The following is a 24738-nucleotide window of genomic DNA, read 5'->3' on the forward strand; positions in this document are numbered from 1 at the left end:
GACCAGTCTCTCAGCACCCGCATTATCGACTACAACGTAACTGTCGGTCCGCGTCCTTTCTTTCACGACTACAGGTCCTTGCCACTTCGGTTGCAGTTTGCTGACGCCCTCACTTTGCATGACGAGGACCTGGTCCCCGGCCGAAAACTCTTTCCGGGTGGAGCGCAGGTTATACCTCTGTGCATAAAGTTTCTGCATTTCGCTGCTACGCTCATTTACAACTTTTGAAGCCTTGCTCATCTGTTCTCGGAGCTCCTTTAGATACACCGCTGCTGGTTTGCTTAGCCCTATTGGAGGGGTCCACTCACCAGTCCACGATTTACGAAGAATGCTGAGGGGCCCATGTGGTGCGCGACCATACATTAGTTCGAATGGTGCCTTCCCAGTGATGTCATGCGCCACTTCGCGATATGCCCACAATAAGCAAGGTACGTAGCGGTCCCAATCTCTTCCATGCGTTCCTATTATGTGACGCAGCATACCTTTGAAAGTACCGTTCCAGCGTTCAACGATACCGTTACTTTGCGGGTGGTCAGGCGTAGCGAACCTCATCTTTACACCTAATCTATCCATCAGCTCCGTGGTTAATTTAGCGGTGAAATTTGTCCCTTGGTCGCTACATATTAGTTCTGGCGTTCCGTATCGACTAAATACGTCTATTAAAGCTTGACACGTTGCCTTGGCTGTTAAAGCTCGCAGTGGAATCACTTCTGCCCATCGAGTACAAAGATCCACTACACTTAAGGCATATTTATGACCGCGTGACGAAGCTGGCTCTAGGGGGCCTATGCAGTCAAGGTAAATTACCTCAAAAGGTGTCTGCGGTCTGTTCAGGGGCGTTATGGGCACCCGGTCAGTTTTTAGCTTACGCGCATGAACCTGACACCCATGACAACTCTGACAGTGGTGCTTCACATCAGACGCCAATGACGGCCAAAAGAAGGCCCCTTTAATGCGCTGTTTTGTCTTTTTTTCTGAGAAGTGACCACCGCAAGGACTGTCGTGCGCTAACTCTAACACCTCGGCTCGGCGCGACTTTGGGACTACCAATTGGAGGCACTGTTTCCCATCTAATTTCTCCCTGTGATAAAGTAATGGACCATCGATTACCATGCCATGCGACCCCTCTTTCGCCTGGCGCCAAGCGTCGGCCAGTGACTCATCTTTTTCCTGCTCTTTCGCAAAAGAGTTTTCTGTGATTGGCCGAAGTTGCTCGCTGTCGCCTATATTATCCAGCCCTACAGCATCCCGACTATCCGATTGCCGCTGCTCCTCACTTGACGTGGGATTAGTAGCTTGCGAGTCCAATGCATGTGCGCCCTCTTCACTCTCTCCATCTCCTAATGAGGTGCTTGCGCCACTCTCAGTGTCAGTCGCCTGTGGCTCATTGCCCGATGGTTCCTCAATTGCGCGCTGCACGGCGTTAGCGCTACGGGTAGAGCATTCGGTCACCTGTTCTTGCTCTCTCATCGGGGAATACTGTTCCAGTTCGAATTCCCTTGCTTTAAAGTCTGTACCCCAATCACATTCCTGCAGATCATTCAGTAGCTCTTGCCGGCAGTGACGAAGGCATTCGTAATCTTCCGGAGTGAGTAAAACTGGCGCGCTGGTAGTTAACTGATCTGTTACTGCACAAAGCAATGGCACACGCTGAGTAGCGCTCCCCGACGAGCACGGAAGACCGAGAGGCACATACATTAGGTGCGCGGTGACACCCTGTCCAAAAGCACCCGTTAACCTTATTCGGCCGCTGCTCTGACCCGAAATATCAGCCGATACCGCATTCGCTCTGATCACCGTGATATCTGCACCTGAATCAATGCGCGCGACGCAACGTTTGTCTCCCACTAAAATATCGATTCTCGGGTCACCCATCAGTGGATTGTTCCCAAAGGCGGCGTGTCGCGGTGATGTGGCAGGGATCTTAACTGACCTCTCATCCTGGGGAGCAACGCGCGAAACTTCAGCTTTCTTGGCAGTAGTGCCGTGTGAAGAGTCACAATCTCTTTTGAAGTGACCCCGTTGTCCGCATCCAAAACACACCACAGAATTAGGGCTGAAGCTCGACCCAGCGGCTTGTTTAGCTTGCGGCCTATAATTGTCATTTCCTGGTGCAGTACCGCGATAATTGCCTTGTCTGCTAATGTTCAGACTTTCTTCGAAATTTGCGGCTAACTCCGCTATGTCTTTGGCTTTCAACCAGCCCTTTACTTCCTGCTGGGTGACCAGTGAGCGGAGATCACTTGGCATTAACTGCTTTAGTCTGTCAGCTATAAGCAATTCCTGCAGACTCTCAAACGACAGCACCTCTCTACTTCTGAGATAGTACGTGAACATTGTCTCCAGGCGTGCCGCAACTTGGCTCCAAGACTCGTTTGCTTCCCTCTTGACTTCGAGAAACATTCTGCGGTACTCACTTGGAGTCATCCGCAGTTCCTTCAACACTCTAGATTTTAGGTCTGAGTAACGCATTACACCAGCCTCCGATTGATTGGCAACGAATGTTCGCATCTTGTCATTTAAGAATGGTAAGATAATAGTGCCCTGTATTTCCTCAGGTACACTTAATGCCGCAAGAAGAGCGTCCACGTTCTTGAACCAGGCGGGAATCATTGGCTCATTAGTGGGCATGGGGGCAAGGACTGCTTTCAACTCTTTCGCGTATCGGGCCATTCCGGTGTGCTGATTCCTGTTCTCCGGTTCCTCTGACGAGGCACGCGACGATCTCATCTTTTCAAGCTCTAGCTTGAGCTTTAAGGCCTCTATCTCCAGCATCAATTCGCGGGTGCGATGCGATTCATTCACACTATCACCTTCCATTGCGTTTCCATCTGAATCCGCCATCTCCCAGAGTGTGCCTGAACGCAAGTGCATTCAGTGAAAGGGACCTCGAGAGAGCACAAAATGAGCCTCACCTTGTCGTGATGCGTCGCCCGATGCTGCTGTCAGCTGCGTCAGTCTTGGCTCCCCGGCTCGTCGTGACGTAGTCCTTCCCTGCTCCCAGTGCTCCACCGGATCACCCCTGGCGTTGCCTTGCTCAGTCGCGTCGACGTTCCTTGCTGCCTTGCTCCTGATGCAGAACACAGCACCTCCTTTGTCGCTCAACGAAGTCCTTCGGGTCTGCCCTCGTTCCTTGACGCGCAGCAGCTCTCGTCCCGCTCAACTCCTGTCGAGCAAATGTTGTCTGGCAGGCTCGTGCGGGATGCCAGTACTGCTTCTCATAGCGTACCAGCAGGTCCAAGTTGCAGCGAGCGTCCGGTCAGCTTCACCGGACTTAAGCACCTTCCTCGCTGCGGGCTGTCCGATCCTGTCGACTGCGCCAGTTAATTTACTTTCCCTTGTCCTCTCGTAGCTTCAACGCTAGTCAAGGAGGGAAGGTGTTGAAGGTCCGAAGTCGGCGCCCCTCGATGATTCGAGTGCACGGTGGCAGCGCGAAGGAAGAGCCGTTGTCCGACGAAGTGACGTTTTATTCAAACGCCGAGGCGTCTCTCCGAGTCCAAGCCCGAAGTTCCGTCCCTTTCCACACAACCAAACATGACTTTTTAAGTGCTCTGTTGTACAAAGGGTTCGCAAACCAGCCAATCACACATGCGAGTTCACATCATTGTAACCAATAGCTCAACCACTTTCGTGCCGCACACGGCATTGGTGGAAACAGTGGCACTCTTTAGAACACGCCAGGCGATAGGATTTCTCAAAGACACGTGCCACCTCACTCTCTCCTACGTCGGGCTGCGGGTATCAGCCCCGGATGTCTTCCCTCTTTTCACCTGCAAACGGCCGCCATGAAAGCTGCCGAGAATGTTCCGTGAAATCGCGGATTATTACTGTATATCCGCCAGTCATCGGGCTACTCTGCCAGTACTGAGAAATCTGTCTCCCGTGCAGCTGTGTGCCGGTTCGCTTGAAATACAAACACCATAATTGGAACCCTATGGCAATCGCACACAAAAGCATTCCTCGGCCGTAGCCGGCTAAGTGGTAAAGCTACCGCCGTTTTCACGGGAATCCTTAGCATCAAACATCAAACCGACTGGGCAGCGCCGCGTCGCCCAAATTCCGTGACCGAGACGGGCGACGGGACATTTGGGGAGCGCATTGGCCTTAGTGGTGTCGGCGACCTTAAGCACCCCCCTTCTTTCATCTTCACGCTCGTCTCCCGGAACGCTCCCCTTCAGCTCGGGCCGTCTACCCTTTTGTTCCGAGCGGGGGTGCAGTTCTAGTGCCTTTTCTACGGTGCAGCTACTAATCCGCTTTCTCTTCACGCGTGAGTGTTGCCCGCACCCCCTCTTCGCGGAACCCATATGCGTGCCTCATTTCCGGTTATTGGTCAATACAGCAGGTGTGAGTTCGTCCTGCGCTTTGCTGTAGTCGCCTAAACTGGGCCACAAAATAACAGCAACGTCAAGTCCCTAATCTCAAACTGACTCGGTCATTTGCCAAATGTGAAATTTCGCTGGACAACGACATGCTGTGGGACCGTAGCAACGATGTTGATGGCAGCACTAGTGAAGACGAGTAGTCCAGTGACTATGTCAGCTACTAACAAATTTTCGTTATCGAATGCGCCCTCGAGTATGCTTTCCTTATTTTTTTTTTCCTGTCACGCGATATGGGGGGGTCGACTTACATTCGAATCGACTTACATTCGTGTAAATACGGTAGTATCGTGTATCAATCCCTGGGCACTGTTCGTTGGCCACAAACTGCCAGCATAACATTTTTCTTTCACGGCAGGGTGGAGTCAATCATCGATAGATCGCTGAAAATGTACCGTGTGACAACTGTATAAGATTCCTATGTAAGGTAGTATTCTCACAGGGAGAAAGGGGTCCCTCCAACTTCTTTCCCCCTGTTGAGCTCCTCTTTTCCTCTCCCGCTAGGTCACGTGGCCCCTCTTTAGGGAAGTCCGACAACGACGGCACAGGGTCCACATGAACAGCTTCACAGCAAAAAATTTGTTTCCTTAACCCTTGCAGGGTCCATGATGTAAGTATACGGCACTGCAAACAAGACCAAAATAGTCGATGCCGTATATTTACAGCGCCATCTGTACCTTTAAAAAGCACACCAATTTCCTCATCTTTTTTTTTCTGGCATGTGCTGCCACTATGCGGGAATAGAGGGAATTTTTTTCTCATGCCTGCCTCTCTCGGTTTTCGTTGCATGGTTTGTTTTAGAGCTAATATATATGCTCCGGCGTGTCTATATACTATCCTCGCGCATTGGCGCGTGCGTGGGTGGGCAGCGGTTAGTTTGAGTTTTGTTCTGCGGGCAGTTTCGGCTTCTTGCGCTCGCAAAACTGGTGGCTATCTCGTTACTAATCACTCAAAGGGTGACCGCCTGTTACTCGCTCGTTTATTGCTCACAGGGGTGCGCATATGAAGGATGCCACTATGCATGCGTTTCCCTCCTTTTCTTTTCTTCTTTTTGGGGGAAGGGGGGGGGGAGGAAGACGCACGAAAACTAATCACCTCTGGTTGGCGATAAGATGAAGATTAGCGGAAGTTTGACACACGTTTTGCATTTTTGACAGGCACACAAGCACACAGTTTTCTTTAGTGCGCTCACCTACACAGTTCAACTACGCTATGGACGTAAATATTAGTGCAAGAGCAGGAACACTTGAGTCTTGCGAAATATTCTCGTGTGTGCATTTACTAAGCCTTGAACGACCCAGCCGTAGTTGCTGAGTGGCTAACGTGTTGGGCTGCTGAGCACGAGGACGCGGGATCGAATCCCGGCCACAGCAGCCGCATTCCGATGGGGGCGAAATGCGAAAACACCTGTGTACCTAGATTAAGGTGCACGTTAAAGGACCCCAGGTATTCAAAATTTCCAGAGTCCTCCACTAATCATAATCGTAATCCACTACTCATAATCAGAAAGTGGTTTTGGCACGTAAAACTTCATAATTTTTTAAGCCTTCAACTATGCGTATAACAATGCACAAACTTTTTACTTCTTATAAGTTCATTTTCTTTTTTATGGTCGTTATTCATGAATAAACAGCACATATATACCAATGCAAAATATTTTTTTCTCACTTTACGGTCACCCTAGAAAGATTACGGTAAATTTTTTTCGAAAGAGATCCCTCAGAAGAATTTAAATCTGCAATAAAAAATATCGACCCTGGGCGGTCGCATAAGGCGAAAAAAGTCGACTCTGAAAGGGTGCCCCTCTTACCAGGCCCCCATTGCAAATTTTGTGTTAGGCACCGGAAGTTGCAAAACGAACTTGGGATCATTTTATTACAATAATTTTTTAATGGTTCGTTACTGGGGAAGATACCATACCGCCAGTAGGCGAGTGCTACTGCCAACAGAGAAACTCTCTTCCGCTGCTTCGACTAGCATCCGCATGCGGCGTTCCTTCCCTGCTTTATCCCGTACCAGAGCCGAAGGACCGCATCAGATTCACGTGATGAGCCTCGCCTTCTTTTTTTTTTCTTGCATTGCACAGTGCACTTCCAGTGCTGACATGGTGCATTCTGCACTGGATGATTTACTGAAGTCACGTGACATGGTGAGTGACGTTGCTAGCAGTGTTTTACGCAGGCGTTTGTGCATGTGACTCTGGCTGGAAGAGGAGCTTCCTAGAGAGGGAGGGCATGTAGCATATGGTTTGACATTTCAGCTGTTTTCAAGACGTGCAGCGCTTAGTACTTTGCAGACAGGATTGTCAGCATGAGTTGTATATGTTTCTCTTGTCGGTTTAAAATGTCCAAACCTGGTGAGGGGCCCTTTATTAATAATTTTCTTCCATGTAGTGTAGTACATGTTAAAAAATTATGACAACAAGCTGAAGAGGTTAATCAAAATTATAGTACTGCACACTGATGCTTCCAAATAAAATAGAAAAAGAAAACTCCAGCAGAGGATAATTTTGGCGACAAGATTCCTTAGCATAATACTAGGCATCAATAGATTTCACTAGAGATACTACAAACCTTTCTTTTGTACCGCCTTTCCTTGTCGCTCAAAGCTTTTCTTCTGGGAGGGCAGAGCAGAGGATACCTTGAGACATTGCTAGGATCATGCTCAATTGTCAGCTGCAACACCTTGTTTGTTGACTTGATGAGTTCTTCAACCTGTAACAAAAGTCATTTGATCTGTGAATTAGAGTGAACACCACCTTCAAATTTCTTTTTGTGCAGCCACCCCTCGACTATCAACATAATCGATATTTTGCTACCAGCACATAACCGTGCATTCCCAATGCTTATTCGTATAAGCATCACTGCACCTGAGCAGAAGCTGAAATCATTGGTAGACAGGCCTGTGCTTTCTGAATAGGTGGAAGACCTTTTGCAGCACAGCATGGTGTCAGAAACACTGACAGTTGAAGCACTGCACTTTGCAAGAAACTGGTCTTGGTGCACACCAATTGGTAGGCATACAACAAGCCACTATGGGAAAGCAATCAGACACTACAATAGGCCCTATGCGGGGACTGGGTGGGGGAACCGCCGTAACTATGGCTTAAAGGGGTCCTGAAACACTTTTCTGACTAATCACAAAATGGCCTCACTATAAAAGAACACAGTCTCATGAATCTCGTGCCATAAAAATGTTTCAGTTAAACTGTAAGTGGAGTTATTGCACTGATATCCAGTTTTCTCTCTGTGTCTCCGCTAGTGTGCTGGTAGCTACGCAGCTGAGGAACCGATGGGGCAAAGCCCTGCCCAAAGGTTGAAGGTTGCAGCAGCAAAAGGGCTCATCACGGCACCCTGTAGCGGCCACGGTAGACTACGCAGCTACACGCAACTGTTGTTGTAGCCTGGCAGTATAAAGATGAAATGATTACTCAAGTATTATTGTGAAACAAAAAAAAAAAGACTGAAGAGCAGAACACACACCAAGCACAAATCAACCGAAAGCACTCGCGATGCGCAGACAATGAGCTGTGAGACGCCCTGCACCGCTCTGAAGTTGTGCTGGAAGGTACTGCCTGTAGATTTTAGTTAAATGTGGTTTAGTGGCGGAAAAGTGACTAAGGCTATGCTGCGCCAAACACGAGGTATTTTATAATACTATTTAATAGGAGAAAGGCTGTGTTAATCCATATTTTGTGTAAAAAGCTTGTGTCGTCTAGGAATTTACGCACGTCAGGTAATGGGACTATCGAATCCACTCCTAAAATTGAAGCAGGATGTATAGGTATGTGCAGTTGATATAGGTTATGCAAAAGGCTTCGTCTTTGTACTTCATTATGTGTGCATGTGAGTAATTTATGCATAACTGTTAGTGGTTCTTGGCATTTTTCACATGTTGGTACGTCTTCTATTGTAAATAAATAATTATGTGTGAGGTGTGTGTGCCCAATGCATAGTCGGCATAGAACTACTTCAAAGAACCGCTCCTGGTGGTTACACGACTTCCACTCACCAAGTACGGGTTTAGTGAGATGTAGCTTGTTGTATGTACAAAAGTCCCATTCGTGTTGCCACTTTGACGTTAAGGCCTTCCTAACGGCACGGATACTATCTCTATATGGTAGTGTTATTTTTGTTATTTCTTTGTACGCTGCCATCGAGGCACATGTATCAGCTGCTTCATTACCCAGTATCCCAACATGACTTGGTACCCAGCAGAAACGAACCGATCTCCCGTATTTTTTAAACGCGACCATGTTTAGTATATCCCCTAGCATGGGTTCACACTCAGATTTCAGATGTAGAGCCTTCAGTGTACTTAAGGAACTGGTGTATATGACTGTGTTTTTCTGTTTGCCAGTGATAATCTTTTTAACTACAACCCATACAGCATAAACTTCAGCAGTGAAAACAGAGGCATGTTTCGGTTAGACAAATACTTGTTTCCCAATTTTTCTGTTACGGCCCCTACACCCCCGTGTTCTCTTGTTTTAGAGCCATTAGTGTAGAATTCCATGTTATTTTGATATTTGTCCTGAAGAGCACGGAATTCTTGTATAATGTGTTCAAGCGGGGCATCTCTTTTCTTTAAATGTGTTAATGTCCAGTCACATAACTATGTGAAATCGTACCATGGGGGCAATCGTCATGGTTTTTTGGCAACCTGGAGGATTTAGCGAGGGATGTCATACTCCCAATAATATTCCTCATATCACAAGACAAGCGACTTAATCATGTTCGGTTTATTTGTGTAGTGTAAGCATGAGTTGCACTGTGTGACGATGCTGTAGCATACGTGTTGTGGTGAGGACTGAACTTTGAGCACGTAGGAGAAAGTGAGTAACGCTCTGCGCTGCTGTAAGGAAGGTTCATTACACTCAACGTGTAAACTTTGGACAGGTGATGTTCGGTAGGCACCACTTGCCAGTTGCATACCCAGGTTATGTACTGGATCAAGTCGTCGAATGTAAGACTGTCTGGCTGAGCCATAAACCATGCAGCCGTAGTCTAGAATGCTGCACACAAGGGACCGATAGATACGTAAAAGACACGTTCAGTCAGAACCCCAATGCTTATGAGACAAAACCTTAACAACATTTAGCGCTTTATTTGCTTTAAATTTTAGTGCTTTTATATAAGCTAGGAAGTTTAGTTTGATGTCAAAGGTTACTCCTAAAAACTTGTGGTCTTGTTTCACTGGCAGTATGGCGTCATTCAATTTTAGGACTGGATCGCAGTGTAGCCGTCGTTTCCGAGAGAACAAAACAGTAACTGTTTTTTGAGTGGAGAAACGGAAACCATTTTTTGAAGCTGCCTTTCACAGGTTGGCAAACTTGAGGCACGGCAAGCCATTTGGGGATCGTCTACGTACAGAGTGCATGAGAGACGACGGTATAATCTCATTAACTGAGTTCATTTTTACTGTGAACTGTGTCGTGCTGAGAACACAGCCTCGTGGAATGCCATTTTCCTGTGCAAATGTATGAGAATGTACTGAGCCCAGACGTACCTGAAATGTTCTATTAGGCATAAAATCAGCTAGGCAGTTCAGCATTTTACCATGGATGCCAAGGTCAGCCAGGTCTCTTAAAATTCCATATCTCCATATGGTATCACAGGCTTTTTTTAAATAAAAGAAAACTGCAAGACAGTGTTGTTTGTGTAAAAATGCATATCGAATTTCATGTTCTAGACGGACAAGATGGTCAGTAGTTCAACAACCCTTTTTATATTCACACTGGTGGGGGTCTATAAGGTTTCTTGATTCTAAAATAAATGAGAGTCGTATATTGATAATGCTTTCATATGATTTTGCCAAACAGCTTGTGAGGGCAATGGGTCTGTACCTGCTTGCGGATGTTGAGGATTTACCGGCTTTTAGAAATGGAACTACTATTGCCTTTTTCCACTCTTCCGGCATTATACCAGATTCCCAGATCATGTTGAAAATTTTAAGGAGAGCGTCTACAGATGCTTGAGATAGATGAGCCAGCATGGTGTAGTGAATACGGTTGTGACCTGGCGCTGTTTCTTTTCCTGCAGAAAGGACTCTGTTTATTTCTTGTTGTGTGAGGGGGGAATTGTACGATTCATTTGACGCGCCAGTAGTGGGCAACTTCTGTTTTTCAGCAGACTGTTTGTACTGTAAAAATTCCTTTGTATAATTCACTGAACTGAATACATCACAAAAATGTTCGCCAAGTATAGCTGCCTGTTCTTGTATTGTTGTTTGTGTGCTGGACTTGTAAGTAACGGTATTGTACAAGATGAGTAATCTCACTGAAACTTTCCAACTTGTTCCCACATTCGTTTAGATGTGACTGAACTGTTTATTGAAGATATGTATTTCTTCCATGATGATTTTTCTGCCTGCCTTCTGATAAATCGTGCTTTGGCTTTGGCCTGTTTAAAGCATAAGAGGTTGGTATAGGTGGGGTGTCTTCGTAACATGCCCCAGGCCCTATTTTGAAGCTTTTTTGATTCTGTGCACTCAGGAGTCAGGCAGGGGTAAATTTTTTTGCGCACAAGGCTAGATGTTTGAGGTATTGCCTTTTCTGTCACTGAAATTAAAACCGCAGTGAACTTTTCCTTAATTTCATTTACGCTGAGTTCATTTGAAAAGGTTTCCTTGAGTTTGCATGTTTCACAAAAAGCGGCCAGTCGGCAAGATGTATTTTCCAGCGACATGGCTTAGAGTTTAAGGTAGATAATGTGGATGATAGCTTGATAAATGCCGGCAAATGATCACTTCCATATGAAGTGTCAAGGACTTCCCACTTAAAATCACTAAAGACAGACGATGAGCAGAAAGCTAAATCGAGACAGCTAAATTTGCTTGAGCTTGGTGAAAAATATGTTGATGAACCAGAGTTTAAAAGACATATGCTGGTAGACAAAATAAAATGTTCGATTACTTGCCCTCTTTGGTCAGTTCTATTGATGCCCCAGAGGGTACAATGGGCATTAAAATCTCCTAGTAAAACAAAAGGCTCTGGCAACTGGTGTATTAGATTTTCCAGTTGTCTAGTAGTAAAATGAGTATGGGGTGGGACGTAAAGTGCACAGATGGTGATGGGTTTATGCAATAGAACGGTGATGGCGATAGCCTCGAAAGAAGTATTAAACAGAACATTTAGTGTAGGGGTGCCACCCTGATCGACTATGGCGACTCCTCCTGAGAAACGGCTCATGGTCCCTTCAGACAACAGTAAAACCTTTATGAATTTGACTGTTCTTGGGCCCTAGGTTTGTTTCTTGAAGGCAGAATGCCACTGACGCTTGTCTCAGGCCTCAAAGTTTGATAAAGTCTTGGGCCTTGTGACACAGCAGTCTGGTGGCCCGCCTTAGCTGATGGAGCAGCACTGGCCGCTGCCACCAAGGGGGCGGATGGAGTTACTATGGGGCCACTGGCTGTGACCCCTATAGACCCCTGGAACCGACGTGGTGCTGCGCCCTGCCGCGCCACACAGGCATAGCTCGTTTGAGCTAGATGAGTTTTTGAGTTTCTTCCTTGCCTTATAGAAAGAGATTTTCTCTTTCACCATAAGCGCAATTATTTCTTTCTCTTTCCTCCAGAGGGGACAAGATCGTGAATAAGCAGCATGATCTCCTTTGCAGTTTGCGCAATGTGGAGGAGCATCACAGTTGTCTGAAGGGTGATAATTGGCACTACATTTTGCGCATGTTGCTTTACCTCTGCATGAGTGAACTGGGAAGAATGCCGGTTCCACAAGTAAGTATCACATGTTTGGTTGGGATTTCTTTGTCGTTTCTCCTGATTGTTATTCTGCACACTTTGATTACGTTTTGCTCTTGGAAACCCTCAAGCAGTTCTTCGTCACTTAAGGAAATCTTCAGAGGTCACGCCCCTGCTTGTATTTAGTGATCGGTGTGGTGAGATCGTTATTTTGATGTCACCAATGCTAGTGAGATTGCAGATCTTTTCCAAATGTTCTTTCTTTTTAAGTTCCAGGAGAACGTCTCCACTTGGTCATTTTAGAGGCTTTGTAGTCTTCTCCAATTTTTTCTTTGAGGCATTTTGCCACCAAGAAAGGGGAGTTGTCGCATTGGGGTGGTTCCTTCGTTGTGCATGACATGATAATATATGAATGTGCCTGGATTTACTCTGAATGTGAAATCGAAAGGTACTTCGGTGCGACCTCGTTTCAGAGGCCAATCTGGAAGGCGGGGGAAAGCTTCTGCCATAACATGGTTTCAAATTTCGGCAGCGGTGGTAGCCACCCACCACTGAGCCCAACAAGGGGATGCTGCCGATTCCGAAAAACCTGCAGGCACCAGCTATACACCACCAGTATAACCTAATGTATATACCCAAGACTGAATATATACCCTTGCTGCCAAATAATTCGGAAGTAAGATGTGAAACGGAGACAGGAAAGATGAAAAGGCTAGAGACAGAAAGACGAAGATTGAAGAGGACGACAGTAAAAGGCAACTGCCAATTTCCTCCAGGTGGGTCAGTCTGGAGGTGCCGTCTATGTGAAGCAGAGGCCAAAGAGGTGTGTTGCCTCCGCCAGGGGGCCTTAAAGGTCCAAACACCCAGCATCGGCTCAACCTCCAGGATCCCCCTTTCCCCAGACACGGCTAAGCTGTGCACAGCTACATGCCAGAGGGTCCAATCCTCATGTGCTCGGGTACGTGGTGAAAACCTCCGAACAGGTAAACCAAGTCCGGAGGAGTGATCTTCATGCGTACACAAAAGGAGAGTGTCCGTGCTTTGCAAACGATTGCAGCAATGAGGGATACAGTGGCACAGGGATCACGAAGAACATTTAGAAAAGGGCCCGTTGGACTAGAAATTAACTTAATGAGAGCAGCATTCCGGGCAAGTTGGCAATCCATTACTCAAGTATTATTGCGCAACAAAAAAGAGACACAGACGTAAGAGAGGAAGAAGAACACACACCAAGCACGAACCAATCTAAAGTACTCGCGATGCATACAATTAGCTGTGAGAGGCCCTGCACCGCTCTGAAGTTGTACCGAAAGGTACTGCTTGTAGAGTCGCGCCTGCTGGTTCCACTCGGACTGCAGGATCCAGCAAACTCTGGTGGAGTGTCCCGCTAAAGGAAGAAAGCCTCCAAACAGGGAAACCAAGTCCGGAGGAGTGATCTTCATGCATAGACAAAAGTAGAGCGTCCGTGCTTTGCAAACGATTGTGGCAATGAGGGATACAGTGGCACAGGAATCGCAAAGAACATTTAGAAAAGGGCCCGTTGAACTATAGATGAACTTAATGAGAGGAGCATTCTGGGCAAGTTGGTAATCCATTACTCAATCGTTTCCAAAGCATGCACGCTCTACTTTTGTCTACGCATGAAGATCACGCCTCCGGACTTGGTTTCCCTGTTCGGAGGCTTTCTTCCTTCAGCGGGACACTCCACCAGAGTTTGCAGGATCCTGCAGTCCGAGTGGAACCACCAGGCGCGACTCTACAGGCAGTACCTTTCGGTACAACTTCAGAGCGATACAGGGCGTCTCACAGCTAATTGTCTGCATCACGAGTACTTTCGGCTGGTTTACGTTTGGCGTGTGCTCTCTTCTTGTCTTACGTCCATGTCTTTTTTTCGCAATAATACTTGAGTAATGCATTACCAACTTGCCCGGAATGCTGCTCTCATGAAATGATTATTCTGTCTTTTTGAGATTGCAGACATATACATGTTTCATTTATTTAACTCAAAATTAGCAATTATGTACTACTCAGAACGCTCTCGTGATCCCGAAATAAGCCAATAGCATTGGAATGTCCTACTGCTTTCAACGATGCTGCATGACAACATTACAGAAGCGAGATCAAACGATTTTTTGACCGTTTATGACCCAAGGTTGTGAACTCCCTGCTACATGCAGTGCAGTAATATCTGGCTCGTGTTAAGAGCAGCCTCTGCAACAGATCGGCAACGTTTTCTTACTATGTTCAAAAAGTGTTTCAGGGGCCCTTTAACCGTGAATATGTTTCAAGCCTGTGCATATTACCATTGTTTTACTGAATGAATCGATCGCAAATGAAGGAAGTGAAGGCAGAACTGGTTCTGAACTGCAGTGCGCACCACTCTGTGCCAAACCTTTAGTGCACAAAGGCTCCTTCTGCCCTCTGGATACAACAGTAGGTGCGTAGCCCATGGGCACAGCCACTACTGCAAATGGTGCACTGAGAAATAGTGCACTGAGACCTGAGCAGACTTTTATGCTCAATATGGACATGGACACAAACAAAATTTTGCAACAATCCTACCTGAAGATTAGGTTGCTAATCGCAGTCCAGTTTATTTTTGGAGCATGGTCAGAAGTTCACCGTTCCCCAATGAAGGAGTGCTTCAAAAAAGCAGGCTTCATTCAGGATGCTACAAGTGACGAGGAGGCTGACAAAGCAATGGCAGTACTTTGGTTCTCAGTAGCACTGTGCAAATAGCAAAATTCTGGATGCAAAGTGAATTCGAATATTAAAGTTTGAGTGCAAATCAAATTGAATATTTTTCAAATATTTTTCTAATAATTCCAAGTTAAAGGGACACTAAAGGTTGCTATGAAGTCAAGTTAAAGTAATAAAGCAATACTCTAAAACGTCTACAGCGTCAATACAATCGCGAACAGAGCTTTAGTAACCGAGAAATTGAGGTAAATGCATGACACGATTTGAGACCCCCCAGCGACATTCCGGTACTAGCCCGATGACGAAGGCACTCCTCATCATAATTTATGTCACTAGTACTCAACTACTCGTATTAAAAAGATCATTTCATTACATTATAAGACAGAAGAAAATGCTGCTTGTCTACTTCTGTTCGATTCTAAGAAAAGATAACACTTTGACGTTACCCTTCAATAGCATGAGTGGTGGAAAGGTTTCGTTATCGCTAGACTCTGCGCCGCGCGCGTTTTGGAGTTTCATTTGTTTCGTCATCGCGTCATGTTGCGCTGGTTCTGCTGGCTCGCGAAACTTGCATTTGGAACAAGCAGCGAGAAAGCCACGTCCATGTGATGTCGTGGGATGCGCGAATGGTCCACGGAACTTGGCCAAGGGCAGTTGCAGCGGCGAATCTAACGTTATTTATCACTGTGTGCCAACGAGTGAACCTCTCCGTTCGAAGTGGTTAAGTGCCATACCTCTACCACAGCACGTTGCCAAAGAGCCGAAAAATGGCATAGTGTGCTCGCTGCACTTTCGTCCAGAGGATTACGAGCTCAACACCGACTTACTGAAGTCGTGTCGAGTGCCTTTCAAGCAATGCTTTCAAAGCGCTGTTCCGTCGGTCTTGCCTGCATTCTTCGAAGCACAAGAACAACTGCAGGTTGAAGACACGGCGGGGCGGTGAGTGCGGCATTTGGTTTTCACAAAGGAAAAGCTACAAATGTGCGAATATGTACAGCCATGACATACAGTTTCTGTGATAGTAGTACGCAACGAAGCCGGCAGCGCGAGCCCTCAGCAGCAGGTCACAGTCGTCAGTACTTAAATCCCTGAAGTCCAGCCCAGCATCGCGAGCCAATCAATGTGTCGTTGTCAAAGTACTCCATTGCAACGAGCGTCAAAGTTGGAGTCATAAAGTAAAGAACCAGCTTATCATCGCGCGCTTTCCCTTCCTCTAGCCACCATAGTTCCGCTTTTGCGCTGCTGTCGGCTCTGTCTTGGCTCTGTTTCTGGCCGCGCGTTTGCGTTTTGAGCAAAAAAGCCATAGTGTCGTCTGCGGGCGCCGATTTACTCACCGACGGCGCAACGTCACCATGAGACTATGACGTCACCACTCCTCGATCGGAGGGCGGGCAAATTGAACTGCGCTAAAGGTACGCGGACGCTTCAGAACGCATTTTCTATTAAAATAAGGCTGTTCTTCGCATGAAACAAGCGTTTCGAGGTTTCTGGGATGGTATTTCAACAGTCCACATTGACTTAATATTAACCTTTAATGTCCCTTTAAATTATCGAAAAAAATGTACTGCAAAACATGGTCAAAAAAGCAAATTTATTGCACACCTAGTGGACTCCCACATAGTTGTTCGGAGAAAAAAGTCCAATACCGTTTTCAACAGAATGGATGGCTACAAGTTGAATCACTGGACATCACGCAGGAAAGTGAACTGCTCAACATGTCCTGGAAGTAGACATGCTCTCCTGCCAGTAACCACTGCACCAGACACTGAGAACAGGTGCTCGCTAGAAACGCTTGTGGCTGGAATGGCCAGGTATTGCCATTCAAGATGAGCCAGCAAAGAGTAACCTCTCGCACCTTGCTTCTGCCACCAGCGACATGGGTGTACCTTTTGGTACAGAGTCACATCATGCAAGTACTTTTCTGCTTCTGCTTGTGGTTGTGAATGCTGTTGCTGGCTTAGAAGGGTGCCAAAATTTTTCCACAATGCTGAGGTGGATTAGACATTTTCCTGGGCCGTAAACACATGGGACACCTGTGTGCTCTTTCGTCAATTAGAATTCTTTCACACACCTTCAACTACTAAGTTCTGGAGCAAGCTGCCCATTGTTGTATCATCTTGGTATACCACAAGCTTGAAATGAGAGTCCAAGAACATTGCCAAGCTTGCTGCTTCATCAAGTTTATAGTCTGGAAATCTTTTCAGGCACATGGTCAGATTAGCAGAAAATACAGATGTTGCAAACCGTTGAGTCATAGCATTGCTCAGGTGTGTGAGCAAGCAGTGAAGGATCGGTATGACAGTTGACAGTGTTGGGTAGGTATCAGTTCCAACTGTAGTTGTTGCTTCTTCAAGCGGTTTCAAAGCAGCAACATACTCATCAATTTGCCTCCAATCTGTCACTGAGAAGCGTTTAGTCTACTCATCTTCAGAAGCAAGGTCAATGGTTATCAACTCTCTCAGCTCTACAAGCCTCGAAAACATTGCAATTTCACTATTCCACCTTGTTTCGACATCTTGTACAACTCGAAGAGGCAGCATTAGTTTTTTATGTGCCTTCAGGCTGTGCTTGTAATGTCCAACAATGCCTCTTGCTTTCTTAAAATGCACAGAAAAGCCTCGAGTCATTTCCTTTCCATCGCTGATGGCCAGCTGCAAGGTGTGTGCAAAACAAGTTCTTTTAAACCAAGGAAGTGCAGTAGTGGCTGCCCTGATGTTGCATGCATTATCCATCACAACATAAATAGGAAATACGTTCTCTAGGTTTAGCAACAAGCTCATCAAAGACCGAAGTGATTCTACTTGCTGTGTGCTTTTCCGGAAAGTGTCTGGTGCTCAGGTTGTACCGGGTAGCTTGAACTGAGTGTCCAGGAAGTGGCATGTCAGGTTGATATATATTCCATTTGCTCATGATGTCCAAATGCCAGAGGGGAATGCAAGTGATGCCATGCCATCACTGAATGCTTTGTGTAGCTCCAGACGAACCCACTCTAGTGTCATGGTACAACTCTGGCCCCACCGTACGAGACAGCACCATTCTTGATGGTGACCGATAACCAAGGATTGCCTCATTCAAAAGGTTCATAAAATGACGATCATATGGCTGCAAGTTGAGTGCTATCATTCTAGCAACCTTCAGGTCCAAAGCCTTTCGTTTTTAATTAGGCAACGCCGCTTTTCTTCTCAACACATCGGCAACACTTGGTTGACTGGCATCCACCTTTGAAGCTTGAAATTCAGCATACAAAGTTTTGAGTCGTTTGAAATGGTTCACAAGAGTGGTGCTCGTTGCCATTGGTGTCTTCAGCGTGTTTCCACAGAGGCGGCGGAGTGCTTCAGATTGAGAAACTTTTCTGAAAAAGTTCGAAATTGCGCTTCTTGTGGCCAGGCACGAACTCTGTTGGGGCTGTTCAGTCGCTTCCATTGCACGAGAGAGAGAAAACATGTCTAATGATCTTAAAGATGACTTGATTTGCAGGAGTGGTTTCCTGTTCATGGGAATTCATGCGCCGTCTTGGCTGCAACCGCCTTCTCAACCAACATGATCTGGTCCGAGAGGTGGGAGCTGGACAGCAGTGTCTCCCACTGCTCTCAGTGGTAGGGGGCAGGGGGTAGAGGAGGCCAAACTGGATTTTCTTTGAAATCTATGACGATGTGCTGGAGTATTCCTAGCTGTTCACAGTATTTACATTGTTCGTCATGTCGAGTAGGGAACACGAGAAGAAGCCTTCTTGGGTGCGGGACTGTGTTGGTGTGCAACAATCTGTTGTCTTTTGCACCTTCGTGAGCTGTGGAAGCGGTGGTGGGAGTGTTCTGCGGTTGAATCTGTAGTGTTGAGTGATTTCATGGCATGTTGTTAGTCTAATGAGCTCTTCTGTGTCCTCCGGGGCCTGGTCAATAAGATCTTGGGCCATGGAGTGGGCAAGTTTCTGGCAGCTTTGCTGCTAGTATACGTTGAGTCGTCGGTGCCACCCAGCCTGACATAAAGCTCCTGCTCTCTAGTCAAGACATTTTTGGGCTAGTTGGTTCATATCCATAGTAAAAGTGCCAGAGAACACAAGGGACCAGACAAAAGAGAACAGCACGTGCAGAGGGCGCACTAACAACTGAATGTTTATTCACTGGATGCACAGAGTAAGTACTGGCTGAACATGAATAAACAGAAGATAGGAAAATATGAGACATGAAAGAGCATCACATGGTCAAGCCTACGACGCATGAAAAACGATTTCTGTAAGGAATGTGACGTCTTTCTTTGAGAGCTTGACAGACGGCTTGCTGACACAAGAATCACCCACCTTTTTTATCTCTAGGGCTTCAACAACCTCCCTTGTTAGCCTATCTGTTGATTTGGGCATGATGCTAGTTTTTTTCCAATAATGGCGCACAGCCACAGTCTCTACAGTGAATACCTAGATGCTCTGATATTTTTTTGTGTCGTACTTATGTTCTTTCAACCTGTCATTTAGGCATCTTCCTGTTTGGGCTATGTATGACACACCGCAATTCAAGGGAATTGCATAGACCACATTTTTAGCACATTGTACAGGCTTATCGCGATGATTCTTAGTACACACAGATTCCCTATCTCCTTTATTAACTGTTCTGCACATTTTTGTTAGCTTGTCGGGTGCAATAAGAACCACCTTTACTCCCGCCCTTTCCACCACTTTCTTCAGGTTATGCGAAACGGAATGTATGCAAGAAATAAAGGACACATTCTTTGTACATTCTTGCGCTCCTGCACGGTTGGCGTTAGTGACTTGCTTCTCCAGTTTAAGCATATTTCTCCAACTGCAGAGAGCATTGCTCGTGGGTATCCTGCTTCACTTAGGTGATGAACCTGCTCGCCGAAACTCTTTCGCAGCCGATGAATGCACAATTTTTTAAAGGCATTGTCAAAGGATGAATAAGCGATCCTGTGCTTTACGAGCTTAGAATGCGAAGAATGAAACATCAAAATCTTCTTTTTTTTTTTTTGCTTTAGGCTGGAATTCCCAGCAGAGCTGTTTGGATGAGAAACATAGCCCTAAGTCAAGAAAGCATAAATAGCAGTCAACAGGAATCTAGTGAGTCACTACTACAGGTGCTAGGCACTGACAAAAAACTTCAATTATTTCGGAAGACTGCTTTTGCAAGTCTTTCTCATCACATTTTAAAACCACTAAAAAGTCATCAACAAATCTAAACACATATAGTACTTGCAAGGGTGTTAGTCACTGTTGCAACAGTCTGTGTCATTTCTAGTGACATCTCTAGTGTCATCGTACAACTTTGGCACCAGCGTACGAGACAGCATCATTCTTGATGGTGGCCAATAACCAAGGAATGCCTCATTCGAAAGGTCCCTAAAACAACTATCTTCAACAATCGCACATGGCTGCAAGTCGAGTGCTATTATTCTAGCAATCTTCAGGTCCAAAGCCTTCTCTTTCAATCAGGCAACACCGCGCTTCTTTTCAGCGCATCAACGACGCTTGGTTGACTGGCGTCCACCTTTGAAGCTTGAAATTCAGCATACAAAGTTTTGTGCTGCTTCAAATGGTTCAAAAGAGCGGTGGTCGTTGCCATTGGTGTCTTCAGCATGTTTCCATAGGGGCAGCAGAGTGCTTCAGATTGGGAAACTTTTTCGAAAAAGTTTCAAATCGCACTTCTGGTGGCCAGGCGCAAGCTTTGTTGGGGCTGTTCAGTTGCTTCCATTACGACATTGCAGCTAGTGTGAGCAACCACAGGTGTGATAACGAAAGTATACGTAAGCCACACACTCACGCGGGACTCTGCAGAGATAGTGCACACAGGCACGAAAATAACAGCAGTTGACATGCTGCAACTCCGTGGAGATAACGTACACAGCCAACGGCATGAAAACAACTATGTTGCATGAGGGCATGCATGGATGCATTTGTAGAGCTGGCACACACAGTCAATGGCGTTAAAACGAAAGTATGTTGGCACGACACAGATAGTTTCATGTGGGACTCCGTACAGCTTGCGCATACGGTCAAAGGCATGAAGACGAAAGCACAGAGCACCAACAGCTGACTTGACGAAGGTATGTACGTCACACGACAAAACAAATCCTGTTGCACGATATCCCGTAGACCTGGTGGCAGTGAGCTGTCCGCCACGTGAAAAAACACTGTGCTGCGCAGTGATGCGGGTGTCACGACGTGTGGTATCAGCGCAAGACTGGGTAACTTGATATTTTACCGTTCTTATAGTGATGAAAGCTCATATCAAAGGAAAGTTATTTCGCACGCTGAGGAAAGCTACGTCGAGTCTTTTTTGCTTGCCCAAACCTGTCTCCATAAGTGGTGCAAAGGAAAGGAGATCTTCAGCTGCACTTCGACTAGGAAAAGTTTCTACGAGCCGAAAACTGGAAAATATCCAGACCTCAATTGACAAGCTAGCAGACATTCTGAAGCAGCTCTGTGTAAACCGAACTTGTCAAGGTAATGGCCCTTGAATTGGCATGCTATCAGGGTGTATCCATAAGTGACCTTAAAGCAAGCAAAACTGGATCACTGAAGGAAAGGAACTGACAGTAGGATAAATTTTACATTCTATGTGGGTGTATTATGCTTGTCTTTTTTTTTTCTGATCGTCAACATAGTTTAAAAGAAATCTTGTAACATACATCCAGGTGCATATTTATTTTGAACTCTCAAAAATTGGGTGCATGTTACATTTGATTAAAGATGGTATAAGCAGATGCTCTGCTTCGCCCTTTTATGCAGCACTCAGCCTAGTCTGTGGGCACTGATCGACCTACCTTGTCTAAAATAGCATCAGGGTGCGGTGGCGGCCATTAACCTTTCCGATAGGTTGAAGTTTGCGAGGAAAATTGGGTTTGCACGTCATTTTGACGTGCTGCGATATTATGTTTAGCGAATGAAACCATTACATTTATTTTCTGAAATTCGAATAGATAAAGTTCGGTGCAAATAGAATAACAAAGACTATTTTAAAAATATTCGAAAGTTTCAATATTCGTACACCTCTAGCTCTCGGTCAACAGCGACATGTTGGCGGTAAAATAATTTTTGCACACCGACAGTGCTGCACACTTTTCAGACTATGATGGATGAGGCAACTGTTGCCATAATGCCTAAGAGGCCCAACAACAAGAGAGGAAAGTAATAACATACAAAAACAGCCTACACAGGTGACACCTGAGGAGGCCATGCTCAAAAACAAGCCCATCCAGGTTTTTACTATACTAAAGGCCTTCTACTTCGTACGGAACAGTTAGGTGCCCTTCATAAATATGCACAGAGAAAGCAGGTAAAGTTGTCCAATTGCGGATTTTCTGCTGTGAGGCAGTAAGTAAGGTGGCTCGCTCAACATGACAAGACCGATTACATGAGTTCTTCACAGCTGTTCTTCTCCATAACCTGGTTGTAAAAGAAGTTGGTTGTAAGCTAGGCACTACAGTGGTAGCTCCATATTGTCATAAGTGGGTCTCTACAGTGCTGACCTCTTCCAGTGATTGGCTGCTGAGAGGCGTGCCATTGACTTCAAGGATCTTGTCGCCAATGTGTAATGCCATGAGGTCTGGGCTAACATCCAGGTCAGTGATGTGGACTCCATGACGCCCAAGGCAAGGCGAGCCTAGTTTGATGCTGCGTGCCCCTCCAGTAGCTGGAATCTCAAGCAACTGGATGCTGTGGGGCTGCGGCCCACCCAGGACACTGCGTTGGCTCAGTGGCTGCATGTGCTGCCGGTAGCAAGGCCCGCTGCAGGAGCAATCATAAAAACTCTGGAATATGCTACTCTGCCTTCTTGCTGCAATGACAAGTTGAGAGAACTTTCAACACTACCCCCATCAGATTTGTCAATGAACATCATAGCAAAGGTAAATTACATAACCTAACAAGCTTTTTACTTAAGCCTTTTAGCACACAGACACAGGGCCACATACTCCATAGCAAAGCATTCATTTCCAACAATCATTTATTTTCACAAGCTTCACACACATATATACCTAGAAAACAGCCAGCCAGCTTGCACTAGCTACTTTGTTATGTTGATAAATCATGACAAAGAAGCACAAAACATATGACAATAACAATTATGATAAAACCAAGTTAAGAAAGTGAGTGCTAAGTTGGGAGATTATGAGATCAGTCTGTACTGCCATTCCCACCGAGCCACTCTCTACGCGTGGTTAAGATAATCCAATTATTTTTTGAAAGATGTCAACTGATGGTGCACTCACACACGCGTACCCCACATTTGCAATTTTCACTACTTCTATGAACTCATATTTTGATTACGTGGCACTTCTTTATATTACCCTGCACTGTATATAGTGGGGTTGACACTCCCCAGTTTCTACAGAGGAAGCTAAGATGGCCCATACCGCCATTTCACACACTACAGGTACGTTCTAATAAGCTTTGTGTATAAATGGAAGTGTACAAGAACAATAAATGTGTGTCTTAGAGTCTCACATAATGAAACCTCACTCTGTGAGCCCACAAAGAGCAGCCAAACTTAGACGGACAACCAACATCACCTTTCTCCCCTTAAGGCAATTCCCCCACATCACTGGCAGGCTGCAGTAAAGCCATCTGTGGCCCTTGCTGTGGTACATTCACGGGACAGTAAAGTCACGTGTCTGAATTGCCTCAAGCCTGTCACTTGCAATGAAACATTGGCAGTAAACGAACTGCCGGAAGTAAGCAGCTGAGAAAAAAGGCACAGGTGTAATGTGTGACCACATTATGTACAAGGGGACCACATGCTTTTTCTCTTTGATTTGATCATGCGATCTCTATAACAATGTGCACACTAGTTGGGAGAGGCATGGAACTTTTCCTATGATACAAGAAGCATGGAAAGTACTCATTTATGCACATGAGCTGCAGCAGCATGTCCCCTTGTGAACAATGAGATTCCGAAACAGTGAAAGCACATTTGTCACTTCCTGCACATGCCAGTGCCCTAGAGCCTTCAATAAGGAGCTTGCAAAACCATTAGCACACAGCAGCATGTACGTAGTTCGGCTGTTTATTAATTTAAAGGGCCCCTCACCAGGTTTCAACAATGCTGAAAGACAAGCACAGTACACAGTCTCGGCGGTGATGATTATGTCTGTAAAGTACAGCGACACCTCAGTTCTAGAACCCAATTCACGCGGCTCTGGTTGCAAACCAAACTGATTGCAAGCCGAAGCAGATCCTCCCATAAGAAACAATACAAGCGTGGTTAATCCATTCAGACTCGCGGGATTGAAGCAACACTTATTCAAAAAATAGAGAATGAAGAAAACAAGTGTACTGTTCACTACTGTACAGTAAAGTGATCTTATAAAGTGAAAGAATACACACTTCTGTTGGGAGGGACTGGCAGGTGGGTGGCAAGTAGTTACTCATTGAAGGGAGAGTCAAGCGCAGGATAAAAAGTCAGAATTTACTTCAGGAGTTTCCTACTCTCTTTCATGTTTTTAGCTGCAGGCTAATTTCTGGGGAAAAAATGTGTTCAATATAACTTTTTTTTTTTTCCCTGTGTTGCACAACCTTAAAAAAAGTTAAACACCGTCTTTTCATTCATCAGGTTCAACCTTCTGTCCATTAGAGTGAAATTGGAGTGGCGCTTTTCAAGAAAGTGCTGGTACTCAATCCATTTTTCCAGAATAGATGGCATCACTGCTAGCCTATTCCCTGTCATAACAAGGGCATTCTGTTTCCCACTGTAGAGCTTAGCAAGCACAGTTAAACCTCGACATAACAAACTTCAATATAACAAAATTCTCGATATACTGAACGAAGTCTTTAACTTGTTATAGCTTCTTGTTCATAGAACACCATGTATGTTGAGTCTCAATATAATGAAGCGTGTTAATACATGATTTCAATGTAACGAAATTTCACTGCCACTACGAATGAATAGCTTTATCAGGACTAAGGTCAACCACCTTGAAACGTGCCAAACTACATATATATGTACTTTCAGCGATCACA

General features: G+C 45.7%; 1 protein-coding gene across 3 annotated transcripts in view; it reads right to left on the reverse strand.

Annotated features, from left to right (window-relative positions):
• The window catches only part of LIMK1 (LIM domain kinase 1), a 147859-nt gene that overhangs the window by 116482 nt on the left and 6639 nt on the right, over positions 1-24738 (reverse strand). For all 3 annotated transcript variants that reach the window (XM_050169397.3, XM_055065653.2, XM_055065652.2), the window contains 2 exons: positions 22251-22509; positions 6953-7093 (listed from right to left, as the gene is read on the reverse strand). In XM_050169397.3, the coding sequence (XP_050025354.1) occupies positions 6953-7093; positions 22251-22509 (400 nt within the window). The remainder of the gene's footprint in view (positions 1-6952; positions 7094-22250; positions 22510-24738) is intronic.

This window comes from Dermacentor andersoni, chromosome 3, assembly GCF_023375885.2.
Source record: "Dermacentor andersoni chromosome 3, qqDerAnde1_hic_scaffold, whole genome shotgun sequence".
Classification (NCBI taxonomy): Eukaryota; Metazoa; Arthropoda; class Arachnida; order Ixodida; family Ixodidae; genus Dermacentor; species Dermacentor andersoni.